This window comes from Ursus americanus, chromosome 22 (assembly GCF_024610735.1).
Source record: "Ursus americanus isolate L20-20 chromosome 22, mUrsAme1.1.p, whole genome shotgun sequence".
In the NCBI taxonomy this organism is placed as follows: domain Eukaryota; kingdom Metazoa; phylum Chordata; class Mammalia; order Carnivora; family Ursidae; genus Ursus; species Ursus americanus.
Genome location: NC_142148.1, coordinates 21412443 through 21429843, shown reverse-complemented (window position 1 = coordinate 21429843; position 17401 = coordinate 21412443). Strand labels below are relative to the sequence as shown.

Here is a 17401-nt window from a genome sequence, read left to right as displayed (position 1 = left end):
CTTCTCCTTTGCTCCTTCCCTCTCCCCCTCCTTAGAGAGGGTGACTGGTGGCTGGCCCACTCGCTCAGCACGGGACAGACGGGTTACATCCCTAGCAACTATGTGGCGCCCTCCGACTCTATCCAGGCCGAGGAGTGAGTATGCCACCTGGTCTCCCCCCCACTGCTGGTTGGGAGCTTCTCTCCTGGGCTGGAGTGGGTGGTCTGGCTGCCTAGGGCCCCAGCCACATCCTAGAGAGAGGCACGGTGGGTGGGTGGAAGCCTAGATCACCAACACCACCCTCCTTCCTCCTGCCCCAGGTGGTACTTTGGCAAGATCACCAGACGGGAGTCGGAGCGGTTACTGCTCAATGCGGAGAACCCGAGAGGGACCTTCCTAGTGCGAGAAAGTGAGACCACGAAAGGTAGGAGCCCTCCCGCGGGCCAGAGGGAATGGAGTCTTTGGTGGGTTGTTTGAGCTGGGTATTGTGGAGTGAATAGGAGTTTGGTACCTGGAGTGGGGTAGGAAGAGCCCTCCAGGTGGAGAAAGTGGTAGGATCAGAGGCAGGGAGCTGCATCTGAGGAGCACTGAGCTATCTGGGGTGGCCAGAGATGCAGCAGACGATGACGCTTACCCCCTCTGGCTTCAGTTTCCTCAGAGGAGGCATGGGCACAGGCTGCTGGAAGGCCTGAGGGTCACACGGCAAAAGACTTGTTTCCAGGGTGGGTGCTGATGAAGTAGGCCCCTCTTTGTCTCCTTCTCCAGGGGCTTCTAGAGCTGGACCGGGTGCTAGGAGCCAGCTTTGCCCTTCCCCAGCAGCCCTGGTCCCTGTTCCTCTTCTGTCCCACCCCAGCCAGAGAACGCAGGTCACCCCCTTTCTCTCTAGCCCCTCTGCAAGTGGGTTGCGGTGACCCAGCAGCGTGGGAACGAAGCCGGGCCACGTCCCGTGGGCCTGGGGTTCAGCGGGAGGTGGGGAACAGAGCTTCCGTGTCATGTGTGTGCATTTATGAGCAGTTGCACGGCCGTGCAGGTGTGTGTGTGAGTCCGGGCGTGTGTGTGCACGTGGAGGGGGAGTTGTCTGGGTGTTGCTGTGTGGGAGTGTATCGTTGTGGGTTTGTCTTTGTGCCTGGGGGCCTGGGGAGTGTGTCCCTGTGTGAGCATGGGGCCACTGGGTGGGGGCATGCCCTAGTGTGCAGAGACAGATGTGGGCTGGGCCTGGCTCTCGGCTCAGGCCACAGGTGTCTACGTGTACGTGGCCTGGGCCATCTGTTAGTTGTGGTTGCCCGATGCAGGAGCTAGAGACCTGATTACAGTCCTGTGTGCCTGACTTACTGGGTGACCTGAGGCTAGCTGCTTTCCCTCTCTGGGTCTCAATTTCCCCTTCTTTACACTGGAGATTGTAACCCACACCTGAGCACTGTCCAGAGGGCCATGGGCTGTGGGGGCTCTACCCTACCTTCTGAAGTGGGCTTTCTCTGGCTGTTGAAGCCTCGACCCCAGGCCTTTCTTGGGCTCGGGTTAACAGAGGCTTGTAGCTAGGCCTGCTAGGCAGGAGGAAACTTTTCCAGCCAAAAACTTTTCCAGGCTCAAGAGAGGCAGGGAGGAGGCCACCAGGGCTGGCCCCTCTTAGCCTTGGTGGCCTGTAGGCCACACCCAGCATGTGGCCTTCTGCCCATGCTGCAGCCCCAGCTAACCACCCGCTCCAGCTTGGGCCCGGGGTCTGCAGGAAGGTGTGGGGCACAAAGAGTGCTCTTGTGAGAGGGAAAGCAGGTAAGCCAGAGGAACACAGCCAATAGGGCCATTCCTGGCTCCCGGCAAACATTTATTGAGCACCTACTATGTGCCAGCTCCTCTTACATGTGGTCTCAGATCTTCCCGGCATCCCTGGGAGTCGCCCTTTTGTGCAGAGGAGGAAACTGAGGCCCAGAGTGGGCAGGCGACTTGTCCAGGTCACACAGTTGGGATATACATTCAGGGTCGGAGGTCTTGCTAGGGCCAAGAGTGCATGGGGAGGTTCTCTGATCAGGGGCCCCTTGGCTCACTGGGCCCTGCCTTGATGGCCGCCCCCGGGCTGGGTGCTCAGAGATAGGGCAGACCGGACCTGGCTCTGCCCTGGGCTGGGGCTGCCGCACTGGCCTCCCTGTCCTCCTGTGTTGGGCAGGCACAGAACAGCACTTAGGGCTGTGGCCTGGAGGGGTGGGGGGTGACGGTGGGGGGCGTGGGGGTCACTGCCGCTCTCTGGCCCCGCCTTGCAGGTGCCTACTGCCTCTCCGTGTCTGATTTCGACAACGCCAAGGGCCTCAACGTGAAGCACTACAAGATCCGCAAGCTGGACAGCGGCGGCTTCTACATCACGTCCCGCACCCAGTTCAACAGTCTGCAGCAGCTGGTGGCCTACTACTCCAGTGAGGCCGGGGCTCTGCCCTCCTCCCCGAGTCCTTGTTTGGGGGTGGGCTTTGGGCTCACAAGGGCTGGGGCTTCTGTTATCCTGAGAGTATGGGGCTCCTTCTCCTGCCCCTCCTTTTTCTTTCTCCCTCCCCCCTCCGCTCCTCCCCCACCTCTTTCCTCCTCTTTCCTCCCCGTCCCCTCCCCCCACCATGCCCACCCTCCTCTTTTCTCCTCCTCTTCAGCTGGCTGGGGAGGAAGACACTGCTTCAACGGGAGCAGGGAAGGGAGGGGGGCTTAGGCTGGTGTCATTTGTCTCCACAGCCCTAGGACCGGTCTGAACCGGTTACTGGGAGAGGAGGGGGCTGCTAGACCAGTCTATAGCAGCGGGAGGGAGCGCAGGCAGGCGGCAGGCAGAGGGAGCCAGGGGCGGGAGCCAGGCGAGGGCGCAGGTCTCAGCGGTGGGCATGTGTTCAGGGTCTCCCTGGGGGCACTGAAGCCTCGAGCGTCTGTGTGTCCTCGTGTGGGCGGGTCTCTGTGGGTGCCCGTGTGCGTGTGGCTGTGCCCGGGCCTATCTTGAGAGCGCCAGTTACTCCCCACCTGTGCCACCTGGGCCTCCTGATGTCCCTCTACCAGCTGCCACCCCTCTCCCCCCTTGGCTATCACTGCACGGTTCATTCTGAACACTGTTCCCCGACAGCAAAACCTTCCAGAGATCACCTGGGAATCTCAGGATAAAGACCCCCCACCATGTGGCCTCTGAGGCCTTGGCTGCTGTAAGCCTGGCTGGCCTCCCTGCCTTACCTGGGGCCCCTTGCCCCCATTCACTCTCCTGCAGCCCCTCTGGTCTCCTTTCCGTTCATGCAACCCAGAGGCTTGTTCCTCTCTCAGGGCCTTTGCACGTGCATGAGACAGTGTGCCCTCTGCTTGGAGTGGTGGTCCCTAGTCAACCACTCACTCTCCTGTGGCTCCAGGCTCAGGTACCACTTCCTCCGGGAAGCCTTCCAAGACTCCATCCAGCCCATCTACTGTTGCACACACTGCTCTCCTCTGTCACAGTCGTGGACCTGGGAGGCAATGAAGGGAAGATGGGCTCCCCCTGCCCTGGGAGCTCCCTGAGGGCAGGATTCCACTGGACTTGTCCCCCTCTGTGTCCTTGGTTCTCCCTGAAGTGACCAGCCCTTTAAAGTCTGACGGATGAATGAGTGAATAACTCCGTGAGCAGATGCGTGACGCAGTGTGGGCCTGTGTGAGATGAGGGTGTGTGACACTCAAGTGTGGATGCCTGGCCTCGAGGGCAGCCCATGTGCCCCCAGAGCCTGCGTGCATACCATGCGTATGTCATACCGTGGGGCAGGGAGGCCCCAGGGCAGACGCCCTGCCTGAACTCTACCTCCCTGCCTCTGTCTTCAGAACATGCTGACGGCCTGTGCCACCGCCTCACCACTGTGTGCCCTACGTCCAAGCCCCAGACTCAGGGCCTGGCCAAGGATGCCTGGGAGATCCCTCGGGAGTCCCTGCGGCTGGAGGTCAAGCTGGGCCAAGGCTGTTTCGGAGAGGTGTGGATGGGTAAGGCCTTGCCCCTGCCCCCCAGAGGAAACCATGGCGTCCTCGGGGGGGCTTTGATGTCCCCATGGGAGAGCCAGGCAGATGTCCACCCCATGGGACGGCTCGAGGCTCCTGTGGCCCGCCCCCCGCTCCCCCACCATGAGTCTCAGTCGCCCGTGCTGACCGGTGGGCCCTATCTTAAACGTGGCGCTCCCCCACACCTCTGCGGCACCTGTTCGCCAAGAGCTGCTTGGGGCTGGGCACCCGATTCCCCGAAGACGTTGTGTGGTCTGGGCCAGGTGGCTCCGCTCTGAGTCTGGCTTCCTCAGGGTAACATGGGGGTAGGGATAAGAGCCCCCCCACCCCGGGGTGTGAGAGAGTGCTGGCCCAGCGTGCATCCACACATTAGCACTTCGCCATGGGAAGAGAAGCCTCAGCTCGCAGAGCGAGTGCTTGGAAGCCCAGGGTCTGGCATGTTCTGGGCCTGTTAACGATCTCCTGTCTAACCCTGGAGAAATGGCAAAACTGTCTTTGAAAACAAACACCATGCAGCCCTGATGAAACCCAGGCCCCCTTCTGGTGCCCAGTTCCTGCTGACGCGGAGGGAGCAGGGAGGCTGGTGTGAGGCGGCCATGACGGATGTAAGCCTGTGGCTTCTGCTCGGGAAGCTCCGTGTGTTGTCCTGTAAACCACAGCGTGCACTTGGCATCACTGTCTCCACGTTCCTCCCTTTGGGGGAGAGCAGAGAGGGCTCTCTGCAGGGACAAAGGCCTGCAGGCTGGAGGTCAGGCCAAGTCAGGAAAGGGGAGGTGCCGGCTTTGAGCTGGGGAGAGGGGTGACGGATGTTCCAGAGGCTGTGAAAACTCATTCCTGGCCTGTGTGTGTGGTACTGGCCGTGGATGCTGCAGGCAGACTCAGGAAGGGCCAGGTACAGATCCCCAGACGTCCTGTGCCGCGAGGGCCCTGGAGATAGGCCCGGGCCCCGGCCCGCAGGTGGAGGCCCAGAGACTGGGAGGAATGGGCCCCGCCACTCATCAAAGGACCTCAGGTCCAGCTGGCACAAGAACTCGGATTCAACACACTGGCCTAGCATACGGCTTCCCCCACGGCCTCACAGTTTGAAAACCCAGATAATAATCAAATGACAAGTGTAGCTATTATTTACGGAGCCCTCACAGTGGGCTGGGCCCAGTGCCTAAAATTTCACTTAATTCTCGAACAGCCCCACAGGGAGACGCTACAATGTCTGCATTTTCCAGACGAGAAAACAGCTCCAGAGGAGGGAACTGACCGCCCCACGGTCTCACTGCTGTCAGGAAGCAGAGTTGGGAGTCAAACCCTGGCCAGTCTGACCTCCAGGCCCTCGTGTGCCTGCTCCAGGCCTTACTTTTTAGAGAGCATGGCTCGAGACTGCCTTCCCTTGCGGTGGCTTCGTTCTGAGGCCAGCTCTGCTTCCCCCTCCCCAGCCCCGCTCATTAGCTAACTCCTGACTCACCTTTCGTGTGCTGTCCAGAAGGAACGTGGTCACTTGGGAGAGAGCGGTTGAGTTGGAGACATGATCTTCCATCTCTTAGGTGAATGTGCTGCTTTTGGGGACATTCCTCCTGATAATGGCAGTCCCAACAATAGCTCAGTGGCTGCTGTTTCTTGAGCGTGTACCAGAGACTCATTTAATCCTTGTAATAGCCCCCTGCAGAGTGTCCTGTCGTGGCTCAGAGAGGGTCTGGACCTTGGCTGGACTTGTCATATGGCTCGGGAGGCCAGAGCCGAAACTGGTTCCCAGGCAGGCAGATCTGGGTGCCTGTTGAGTGGGAACTGGGGGGCCTTGCCTGAGGCAGCCTGCCCTCCTGCCCACACAGGGACCTGGAATGGAACCACCAGGGTGGCCATCAAAACCCTGAAGCCAGGCACGATGTCTCCGGAGGCCTTCCTGCAGGAGGCCCAGGTCATGAAGAAACTGAGGCACGAGAAGCTGGTGCAGCTGTATGCGGTGGTGTCTGAGGAACCTATCTACATCGTCACGGAGTACATGAGCAAGGGTGAGGCCCGAGCGACTGGCACACAGATGCAAGGGGCAGCCCCTTGCTGGGCAGGAGGGGACGTGCTTCACGTCCCCCCAGATCTAGAGTGTCCTTTTATTTTATTTTTTAAAGATTTTTATTTATTCATTTGAGAGAGAGAGACAGAAAGAGCACAAGCAAGGAGAGAGACAGAGGGAGAGAGAAGCAGACTTCCCGCTGAGCTGGGAGCCCAACGTGGGGCTCGATCCCAGGACCTGGAGATCATGACCTGAGCCAAAGGCAGATGCTTAACCATCTGAGCCACCCAGGCGCCCCTAGAGTATACATTTTAAAAGGTGGAACGGAATAGAACCAGCTTGTCATGTCAGTGGAAAGTCAAACCAAGGGTTGCCTTTCTCGTTTCATTTTGTTTTTAATGATTTCCCACAATGCATCTTATCGCCCCCAGCTGGCTGGTTTTCCAACGCCACCTGCCATTCTGCGGCTGAAAGAGAAGTCCTCCAGCCCTCCAAGCTGAGCCACTTCTAGGTCAAGGCCCAGGCTTGACCTGTACTTAATTTTTAAATTAATTAAATTGTTCAAAATTTGCTTTTTGGAGGCATAATTTACAAACGATAAAATACACCATTTTAAGTGTGCAGTTCCGTGAGTTTTAACAAACGGACAGCCTGGGTAGCCCTTACCACAGTCGAGCTACGGGAGCTCTCCATCACCCCAGAAGGCCCCCTTGTCCCGTGCAGACGGTACGCTCCAGCCCTACAGCCAGGCAATAACTCATGCTCTCTGTCATCCTAGGTTTGTTTATTCTAGAACTTCACATATGCTATCTTTCACGTCAGAGTTCGTCCTTGTCACACGTATCCTCAGTCTGTCCCTTTTTTATCGCTGGGTAGTAGTAGTCGGTTGTAGGCACTGACCACAGTTTCTCTTCTCCTGGAGGGAGGCATTTGGTTGTTTCCCATCCTGCTTTGCCTTCTGAGTGACAGATGCTGAGTGAGACTCATTCAGAGATGGGTTTGCGTGAATTCTGCTGTGCCGCTGAAAGCGAGGCTGGCCTGCCCAGGTGGACAGGATCTGGGAGTCGCTGCTTCCTGGCTCCGGGACGACAGGGCGGGGGCTAGCGCTGCTTTCTCTCTGTCCAGGGAGTCTGCTGGACTTTCTCAAGGGGGAGACGGGCAAGTACCTGCGGCTGCCTCAGCTGGTGGACATGGCTGCTCAGGTGAGTCAGCCCCTCCCACCTCCCACGGCCTTGGCCCTGGAGCACGCAGGCCCACTTAGCTCAGCCGCTTCCAGCCTCTTGAGGGCCCCCTCCAGGCGGCCTGCCTTGACCGCCCCCCCCCCCCCACGCTCTCTGATCCCACCACATTTATTACTGGGCGGAGAAAAGAGCCCTTCGCCAGGTACCAGAAGTCAGTGACATGCTGTGGGACTTCAGGCCTCAGTTTTCTTCTCTGGAAAGGTTATTCAGTCACTCAACAAACATGCATTAGTACTTGGCTTGCTGTAGGTGGTGCTCAACAATCATTTCTTCATTAATCCTTATCCCAACCAGGGGAGGTAGGGATGGCTGTCCCTCAATTTGACATGAGAAAACAGGTTCAGAGAGGGGACTCGGGACAGCAGGCAGGGCCTGGGACTCGTCTGTATCTGCGGGGCCTCTGGGGCCTCTTTCTCACAATCGCCCTGCTTCCCCGGCTGGATCTTGTCTGTGTTTCCCCTCTGCCCTTGCCCTTTGTCCTGCGTTTCCTCTTTCTTCCGAGTGCTGGTCCTGCTTTTTGTGCCAACGGTGTCTGTTGTAAGCTGACTTCCCTAGCCAGAAGACTGGGAAGGGGAGGGTGACCCTGCGGGGGCTGGGGTGGTCCCTGAGCCCGGTTCCTGGGGTTCTGCCTGCAGATCGCCTCAGGCATGGCCTACGTGGAACGGATGAACTATGTCCACCGGGACCTCCGTGCTGCCAACATCCTGGTTGGAGAGAACCTCGTGTGCAAAGTGGCTGACTTTGGGCTGGCTCGGCTCATCGAAGACAATGAGTACACGGCCCGGCAAGGTGGGCAGGGTCTGGGTCAGGGCCGTCTGGCCTTCTCGGAGCCTGTTTCTACATCTGTCCGGTCGGGGATGAGAATGGTACCTCCCGGCAGCGCTGTCCTGACATTCTACTGAGGCTCCCTTGAACTTTCTCCCTCCGGCAGGTGCCAAATTCCCCATCAAGTGGACAGCTCCCGAAGCGGCCCTCTACGGCCGGTTCACCATCAAGTCAGATGTATGGTCCTTTGGGATCCTGCTGACGGAGCTCACAACAAAGGGACGGGTGCCCTACCCTGGTAAGAGGGCTGCCCCATCTTTTGATCTCTGAACCCCTTTGCCCTGGTGACCTTGGGCAAGCCACACTCCTTCCGAGGCCTCAGTTTCCCCATCTATATAATAAAGAGGTTGAGCATCTGATCTTAGGAGCTCTCTGGTCAGGGCTCTCAGCCTTGGGGAGGGGACTTACCCATGGTCACATCCCCTGATCCTGGGCGGGAGGCCCTCTGTTGTCCTCATCACCCTCCCCCCACCCAACTTTCCTCATGGAACCAGTCTCATGGCTCTCTCCTCGCACAGGGATGGTCAACCGTGAGGTGCTGGACCAGGTGGAGCGGGGCTACCGAATGCCCTGCCCGCCCGAGTGTCCCGAGTCCCTGCACGACCTCATGTGCCAGTGCTGGCGGAAGGAGCCGGAGGAGCGGCCCACCTTCGAGTACCTGCAGGCCTTCCTGGAAGACTACTTCACGTCCACCGAGCCCCAGTACCAGCCTGGAGAGAACCTATAGGGGGCAGGCTATAGGGCCAGACTGGCTTCTCGGCTTGGATCCTGGGCTGGGCGGCCCCTGATGGAGGGTCTTTCCTCCCTCCACCTGCCCGCGTTGATCCCCTCTGGGGGCTGAATTGCCAGTGATGAGGCCCCTCCCTCTTTTGTGGCACGGAAGGGCTTGGGGCCTGGGGCAGCCCCGAGGACAGGGTCCAAGGCTGGCACAGTGACTGCGTCCTGGCTCCTGCTCCAGCCACATGCGTCCTCCCAACCTTCCCTCCGGGATCTCTGTGCGGCTCAGCAGGAGGAAGCGGGAAGAAGGACGGGCTGAGGACACCCTCTCCCAGCCGCAACCTGCTCCTCGCGTTGGCTCTCTCCTGCTTCCATGTCACCCTAGGTCTGCCTCCGGAGCTGGCCGAAGAGCCTTTCCAAAGAGGAGTGACGGGGCCCCTGGCCCTCGGCCTGCCTGCCACCCTGCCCCTTGCCGTCCATTTCTGACACACCTGTTGGTGGAAGCTGCTGAGTCCAGACCCCTCTGCCATGGCTCCCAGGCTGGGCGGCTGAGGCACAGCTGGACTTCATGGTGGTGGGTAGGGTGGGCATCCCCCTCAAATCCTGTTCTTAGACCCAGGGGACCCTTAGAGATCACCAGTTCCTTGTCCTCATAGTACCCGTGGGGAAACAGTCCAGAGAGGGGATGTGACCTGCCCAAGACCACAGAGCAGTTCAGGGTTGAGGTGGATTTGGAACCCGGTGCTCCCTCTGTCTTCCTCAGGAACCACCAAGATTGTCCTTGGAGGCATCATGGACAGACGGGGGCAGCCCAGGGGACCAGGGGCCCGAGGCTGAGTTAGAGATAACAGAGAGTCCTGTGGGGCTGTTGTGCAGGGAGAGAGGGGAGGCGGTCGGAGGGCGGAGCTAGGAATGAGGGGTGACGATGCACGTGTCGGGAAGTAGATGTCAGTCAGAATGTGAGTGTTTTTTCATCCTCGGAGCTAGCCGGCCATGAGAGCGAGTGAGCTCCCGGGCTCTGGAGGCAATCAAACAGAATAGAAGGTCCAAGTGGTTGGGAGGCCCTGGCCTCAGGAGGGAACCCCTGGTCTTCCTTCCCCCAGTGTGTCCTGTGTCATTTCAATGCCTGGCGCCTGCTCTCCTCCCCAAATTGGCACCTCTGAACTCACGAGTAGGGAAAGGAGTACCTAATGCTGGGGTGGGAGAGGATGAGTGTCCACTGCCAGGCGCCGGGACTGGCTGTATGACCTCGGGTGGCCCCTGTGTCCTCTCTGGGCTGCAGTGTCTGCCTTCCTGAGTGTCTGTGGCCTCTGCGACCGCTCTGCTCCAGACCCTGTGGCCTGGCATCCCTTGGTGAGCCCAGTCTGGGGCGTCCGGAGACGCTCTGGCCCTAGCTCTGGTGTTTAGCCTTAGGGTATGTGGTGGCTCCTCCCTGGGCCTCAGTGTGCCCATCTTAAAAGGGGTGGCTGACAGTTTGTGGGCATCTTGCCAAGGGCCCCTATATGTGTGTGTATGTGTGTTGTGTGTGTGCACGTGTGTGTTCCTCCATGTGTGTCCATATTTAACATGTAAAAACGCTCCCCTGCTCTGTTCCCCAGACACGTTGTACATTTCACCCGTAGCCCCCTATCATAGCAATAACATTCCTGCTGCCAGGGGTTCTCGAGCCAGCCAGGCCCTGCCAGTGGGAAAGGAGGCCACGCGGTGCCTGCCTATGAAATTTCAACTTTTCCTTTCATACATGTTTATGACGCAAGTCTGCTGTCCGTTCCAGTCAAATCTGGGCTCGCTTACCCCGGTGCGCTCTCAAGCCCCCTTGCAGCTGCCCGGGGCCCTTTGTATAAGGTGTCCTAATACTGTTCTGTTTTTTTTTTTTTTTAAATAAACAGTGTTTTGTAGATTTCAGATGACTATGCAGAGGCCTAGGGGACCCCCAACTCTGGGCGGGGCCTGGGGGTCCCGCATTTCACGGCCCAGGCTTGGGGGGAGGGGGGATCCAGAAATGGTTGTAAATACTTTGCATATTGTCTGATTAAACACAGACCTCAATGTTTGGCCAATGGTTTATTGAGCATCTACTGTGTGCTGGAGAGTGAGAGGGGTGGGATGTGAGCACTGACTGCAATCAGAGGGGCCTTTGCTCAGGCCATGCGGGTGGCTAGAGGGCTCTGGGCCAGGGGGAGACCTGATCAGACTGGAGACAGCCGCTTTAGAACATGGCCGTGTGCACATCTGCACCTGCACTTAGGCAGAAGGCTGACTCCTGTCTGACATGCACCAGGGGAAGCCAGGACTCCCAAAGCGTGAGCAGTTCAGGACGCAGATGCCCTGGGTGGATGGTGACAGGTGACACGCTGGGGGCCGTGTGGGACCGTCAGGCCTGTGTGGGGTTGTGGACGTGTTTAAGGGGAGATGTGGCAGTGTGTGCTGTGTGTTGGGCTGGGGTGGGGCTGGAGCCACAGAAGTCTCAGGCACTCTAGAGAAAAATCCAGAGACCTTTCCTCTCCTCCCTTTTCCCCCACCACGAAGGGACACAACTGGGTAGTTCTGTGCAACAGTCTATACAAAGAAATTTCTTTTACATCAGATCACACATGTGTCTGTGTGTCACCTCTGGCCGTAAGAATGGTCTAATGAAAAACAAATTTCAAAATTAGGACGTTTCTCTCCGCAGTAGTAGTTTCACAAGCCAGATCCCCTAGTATCCAGGCCAGAATGGACACCCAGAGACTCCATGTGTGTGTGCAGCTCTTGGCAGCATAGGAGTGTGGATGTTTGCGGCTTGCGTCTTGTTTGCTCCTGGGAGTGTGCGCCTAGGATGTGTGTGCCTTCGTGTGCATGTGGGTATGTGCGTGGGCCCATTTACTCACGGGCGTCTGTGTAGGTGTGTGTGGACATGTGTGCAGGGCGTCTGTGAGTCTGGGCTCCCGGGACTGTGCGTAGCTGCGTGAACCTTTAGTTCACAGGGGTGTGTGATTGGGAGGCTGGGCATCTGTTTGCCCAGGGCTGTGTGTGTCTGTACACACGTGTCCAGGGTGTGTGCTAGCCTGCAGGCTGCTGGGGTGAGTGTGCACCTGGGAATCAACGAGGTCCGAAGCTACTGTCTGTTTTCTCCAGCTTTGTGTGTATTGCGTGAACACAGATCCAGGTAGTTGGTGCCTGAGCTCCGGCCTCCTGGGGCCTGGTCACTGATGTGTACGGTGGTTCCGTGGGCTCGGAGGGGACACACAACACTGGCCACTTCTGGCAGGGCCCACATGTGCTGGGGCAGGGCTGTGGGGGCTCTGGAACACGCGCCAGCAGGCCAGGAACAGGGACAAAGCGCTCACCCTGTCTGGCAGGTGGGGAGTGCACCTGCGCAGGGCTGGGTGGTGGTCAGGACCCCCCCCCCCGGTTCCCAAGGTGTGGGGGAAGTCTCTGAGCCCCTTTCTCCGCACCTCTCTATCTCGCTCTGCATTTCTCTGCGTGTGTCTCCCTCTGTGTCTCTCTGTCTCAGTCTGTCTCCATCTCCTGCCCCTGTCTGCCTCTCCAGCTCTCTCTGGCTCTCTGGCCCTGGCTCACTGTCTCAACACTTTTTTTTTGTTTCTTTCTATTCCCTTCCCTACCCTCCCTTCCCCCACTTCTCTGTGGTTTCCAGTGCAGCTGTGTGTGCTTTTGATTTTCTGTCTCTGTTTCTATATGTGTCTCTCCGTTTTAGGCTGTTGCTGGTTTCTGTTTGCTCTGTGCCGGGCTGCTGCCTATTTCTCCAGTTTCTCTGTGTCTCTGTCTTGCAGATTTTCTTCCTTATCAATCTCTCTAGCTTTTGGCTCTTCCTCAGGCGCTCCCACACCTGCACGCTTTTGCCCAAGCTCTTTACACTATGGAGAATGCCCTTTCTTTTCTCTCTACAATCTAGCAAACTCCTATTCATCCTTAAAAACACAGCTCAGAAGCCACAGACCACCTGCTGGAGCTTTCCCTGAGCCCCTGGAACTTGTAAGCGGTGTTGTACCAGTTCCCGAAAGCTCACCAACAAGAGCTTGAAGGACGGGAAATTCTAGCTGATGCACCCAGATCTGGCCCACATGGGTGGTGCCTGGTCAGGGAAGGGAAGCAGGAAAGCTGCTGTCTCTCCCACCCCTGGTCTCTGGCTCCTTCTCTGGTTTTGACTCCCTTACTCTGGGCCTTTGTCCAGTTTGCTTTTGCTTGACTTGCCATGAGAGAGACAGGATGGAGAGGTGAGAGGTGTGCAGTCTGCTGGGACCACTGTCTCACAGCCTCCCTGCCTGCTCCTCCTGCAGCCCTGTCCCAATTCGAGCCCACTTCAGGGGACTGGGGACCCTGGCACCCCCACGTCCTCCCCACCTTCCCTTCCTGATTTCAGTGGTTTTTCTCTCTTTTTTTAAAAAAATTCATCAGAGAGAGAGAGCTAGATTGAAAGAGGGAGTGGGAGAAAGGGCAGAGGGAAAAGCAGGCTTCAGGGAGCCTGCTGCCGGGCTCGATCCCAGGCCCCGGGCTCATGACCTGAGCCGAAGGCAGACGCTTCACTGGCTGAGCCACCCAGACACCCTCGGTGGTTTATCTCTTATTCTGCATACACTTTTTTCTTGGAGGAAAATTAGATATTTTCCCTCATGAAAAACATAATATATATTCCTTATCGCAGAGTAGGAAAGATACAGAAAAGTACACACAAAAACACCGTGATTGGCGTCCCCTCCACCAGGCCTCCGACCTCGAGAGGGTGGGGCATGTGTCTGTGTGTGTGTCCTTCGGGGTCTGTCGTCTGTTCTCTGCCCACTGGCCTCTGTGTCCCCTTCTCTCTCTGTCTCTCTCTCAGTGTGTCTGTCTGTCTGTCTGTGCTCTGGCTCACAGTCACTGGCTCTCGCTGTGGGCTGCTGGCCCGGTCAGTCAGACATTCACGAGGAAAACTCGTAGAGAAGATGTGCCCTGGGCCCGGGGTGGCGGCGGCCTGCGTGGAGGTGTGAGCCGGCTGTGTCTCTGTGGCGGGCCCTGCGTGCCGGCTGTGTCTCTCTCAGCCCCTCCCTGCCTCCGCTCTCTGGGGTTTCTCCAGCCTCCTCTCCACTGCGGCGCCTCCGGGGTGTGCGGCGTGTGCGTGTGTGGGCTGTGGGGGCACGTGCGCGCCCCTGCTCCCTGCTGCCTCCCAGGCTGTGGCTCTGTTCCTTCACCCTCTGCTCCTTTCATCTCCTCTCCCCCTCATGAAGTTCTGACCAGACCCTGGGCCGAAGGCACGCGCGCGCGCGCACACACACACACACACACACACACACACGTACACCGCCCCCCCCCAAGAGGTCCATTGTCTGCGTTTTCTCTCATCTCATCTTTTCCCATTGTTCTCTCATGGGCTCCAAAACGCTGTGGTTTACAGAGAGACAGAGACTAACAGAGACAGACAGAAACACAGAGATGGAGATGGGAACAGCCAGGGAAGGAGGTATGGGGGGAGTTGAGCTCTGTCCATCTGTCTGTCGTTCATCCAGCCCTCGCTGTCCCCACATCCCCACCTGAGGGCTTTTGCCACCCAGTGTCCAGGTCTGTGCTGCCCTCAGAGGGTGACCCATGGGATCCTGGGTCTGTGTCTCCCCCTAGCTCTGCCTGTGTGTCCATCTGTCTATCGTCTGTCTGCTTCTGCTCTCCCCATGCCTCCCCCTTGTGGTGGGCTCATTAGATGTTCATCTTTTTCTTTGTCCCACCCCCGGGGTGGGGTGTGTGTGTGTGTGTGTGTGTGTGTGGCTGGATCTCTGTACCAACCAGTCCGTCTGTCTTTCTCTACCTCCTGCCTCCATGTCTCTGCAGTTTTCCTAAAGATCCTCCTTCCCTGCTTCTCCTTCTTTCTGGTGTGTGCGTCTGTGTACATGTGTATCTGTGCACAGGCCTCTCACCTACCTCTCTCCCTTCCCCAGGACTCCTGGGACTTGGCCTCCGGAGTGATTTTTTGCTCACACCCCATCTTGGCCCCAGACTTAGCCCCATGTTCCCTCCAGCCTCAACTTCGAGGCCTCCCTCCTGGTTGGTTTCCCTGGCGACCCTTCCCCAGACACCTCATCCTTAAACGCCCCAAACTCACCTCACCTCCTGCCCTCTCCCGCCCCCTCTGCAGAGGGCCCCATGATGACTTTGTGGGCCCTCCTTAGCTTTGCCTTCATGGGCCCCTTCCTCCATAAGAAATAGTCAGAATTATATTACAGTATTGGTGTAAAGTCAAATAAATTGTTATATATTAAAACATTGTTTGAGGGGCGCCTGGTTGGCTCAGTTGGTGGAGCATGCACCTCTCGGTCTCTGGGTCACAAGTTTGAATCCCACACTGGCTGTAGGGGTAACTTAAAAAAAATTGAGCTGAAAGTTTGTCTTCTGATTTTAAGAGAAATTCAATTTTTTTTTTTTTTTTTTTTTTTTTTGTGGGCGCCTCAAAGTACCGCGGGCTGTGGATTTACCGAGCATCGCCTCTGTGCCTGGCCTGGGTAAACGCTGCTCCTGGCCGCGTGTGCCCTGCTTGCTTTCTGTCCTTTCAGGAACCCCTTCTCGCGCCCCCTGTGGTTTGCCCTTGACCTCAGTGCGAGCGCGCCCCTCTCCCCCGCCGTCTCTGTCTGGGTGTCCCGCTCTCTCTCTCGCCCTAGCAGCTTTGGTCCTTTCTCTGGGGTCCCCCCATGCGTTCATTTATCCCCCCAGCAGCATGTGGCCCTGCCAGCCGTCCCCCTCTTCTGCCCTCCCAGCTCTGCGGGCTTGTGGAGTCTCCCCGGGGCTGCGCTCCTGCGACCCCGGCCCTCACTCCTGCCGGGGGCTCCAGGGCTCTGCCACCCCAGCCTCCATCTTGTTACTCCCCGGTGCCTGCTCTCCGCTCAGACGTGGGAGCGCCCGTCCCCTCGCCCGTCCGTCCGGGGGTCTCCACGGGGCCCCTGCGGTGTGTCTGGCCCCCGGGGCTGGCGGTTCGGAGGTGGGGCGAGCGGAGGGTCGGGGGCTCCCCCGGGAGGCCGAGGGCGAGGGGCAGCGGGTGAGGGAGGGGACGACGGCCCGCAGGGGAGCCGGCAGAGCCCGCTGTGCCATCACAGCCTGTCTCGTGGGGCCGACGGGGTGTGAGAAAGCCCCCGGGGAGCCGCCAGGCGGACGGGGAGGGCGAGAGAGGCGCATGGCAGGGTCTCCGGCTTTCTGTTGGTCTCCCGTTCCTTTCCTTCCCTTTTCTCTCTGGGGCTTGTCTGAGCCGCGGCTTTTGTCTGAGCTGCCTACATCCGTCTGTGTGCGCGCACGTGTGGCATGTGTGCGGCGTGTGCGGTGCAGTGGGGGGCACGTGTAACGTGTGTGTGGCGTGTATGTAGTGTGGCATGTGTGGCACGTGTGCGGTGCGGGACGTGTGTGATACAAGTGTGGCGTGTGTGGTGTGTACAGTATGTTGTGTGTGTGACGTGTGTGGTGCCTTCTGTGTGCATGTGTTGTAGTAGGTGTGGCATGTGCGACGTGTGGTACGTGTGTGGCATGTGTGAGGGGTGGTGTGTGAGGGGTGATGTGTGGCGTGTGTGTGAGGTGGTGTGTGGTGCGTGTGAGAGGCAGTGTGTGTGTGAGAGGTGATGTGTGTGGCGTGTGGTGTGTGTGAGGGGCAGTGGCGTGTGGTGTGCGTGTGAGGTGGTGTGTGGTGCGTGTGAGAGGCGGTGTGTGTGTGAGAGAGGTGATGTGTGTGGTGTGTGGTGTGTGAGGGGCGCTGCATGTGGTGTGCGTGTGAGGTGGTGTGTGGTGCGTGTGAGAGGCGGTGTGTGTGTGAGAGAGGTGATGTGTGTGGTGTGTGGTGTGTGAGGGGCAGTGGCGTGTGGTGTGCGTGTGTGAGGTGGTGTGTGGTGCGTGTGAGAGGCAGTGTGTGTGTGAGAGGTGATGTGTGTGGCGTGTGGTGTGTGTGAGGGGCAGTGGCGTGTGGTGTGCGTGTGAGGTGGTGTGTGGTGCGTGTGAGAGGCGGTGTGTGTGTGAGAGAGGTGATGTGTGTGGTGTGTGGTGTGTGAGGGGCGCTGCATGTGGTGTGCGTGTGAGGTGGTGTGTGGTGCGTGTGAGAGGCGGTGTGTGTGTGTGAGAGGTGATGTGTGTGGTGTGTGGTGTGTGAGGGGCGCTGCGTGTGGCATCTGCTCCCTCCCGACTCCCTCGCCTGAACCCAGCACGGGTGGACCTCACACGCGTGCAGACACTTCTTTCATTCACTCGGATTTCAATCCTAATTCAGGCCGTTGCTAAGCGGCAGCCCGGGGGCTCGGGCGCCTCTCTCTCCCTCAGTTCATCTTTCTCTTCATCCTCCTTCATTCAGGCTCCACCTCGCTTTTCGCTTTCCGGGCTCCTCTCAGGGTCGTTCGGCGCTTGGTTTTAGACTTCGGTGTCCTGCTTGCATTTGCGTCCGTCTGTCACCTCCCCTCCCCCCACACTGTCTTCCTCCCTTTCTCGCTGTGTTTGCCTGTCTTTCTCTGTCTGTCTCTGCCCGTGAGCTTTAGCGTGACTCTGTGTGTCCCCGCAGCAGGTAGCTTTTCCCGCCCAGGTGTGACAGCACGTGTGTGTGCGTGTGTCTGTGTCCCCCACACGCTCCCCCCGCTCATTTCCTCAGCCCCCAGCACTTGTTCGGAGACTCTCAGCCTTGCGCTCGTGTCTGTGTGGCCCCGTCAGGGGTCCCTGAACCTGCACCCCCCGCACCCCA

The 17401-nt window shown here is 58.5% G+C and overlaps 1 protein-coding gene across 4 annotated transcripts in view; it reads left to right on the top strand.

The window, feature by feature from the left end:
* SRC (SRC proto-oncogene, non-receptor tyrosine kinase) overlaps positions 1 to 10782 on the top strand; it is a 50053-nt gene extending 39271 nt beyond the window's left edge. For all 4 annotated transcript variants that reach the window (XM_045804584.2, XM_045804585.2, XM_045804586.2 and 1 more), the window contains 9 exons: positions 36 to 134; positions 300 to 403; positions 2235 to 2384; positions 3778 to 3933; positions 5772 to 5951; positions 7076 to 7152; positions 7827 to 7980; positions 8123 to 8254; positions 8535 to 10782. In XM_045804584.2, the coding sequence (XP_045660540.1) occupies positions 36 to 134; positions 300 to 403; positions 2235 to 2384; positions 3778 to 3933; positions 5772 to 5951; positions 7076 to 7152; positions 7827 to 7980; positions 8123 to 8254; positions 8535 to 8743 (1261 nt within the window). In that variant the 3' untranslated portion in view covers positions 8744 to 10782. The remainder of the gene's footprint in view (positions 1 to 35; positions 135 to 299; positions 404 to 2234; positions 2385 to 3777; positions 3934 to 5771; positions 5952 to 7075; positions 7153 to 7826; positions 7981 to 8122; positions 8255 to 8534) is intronic.
* Positions 10783 to 17401: the final 6619 nt, after the last annotated feature.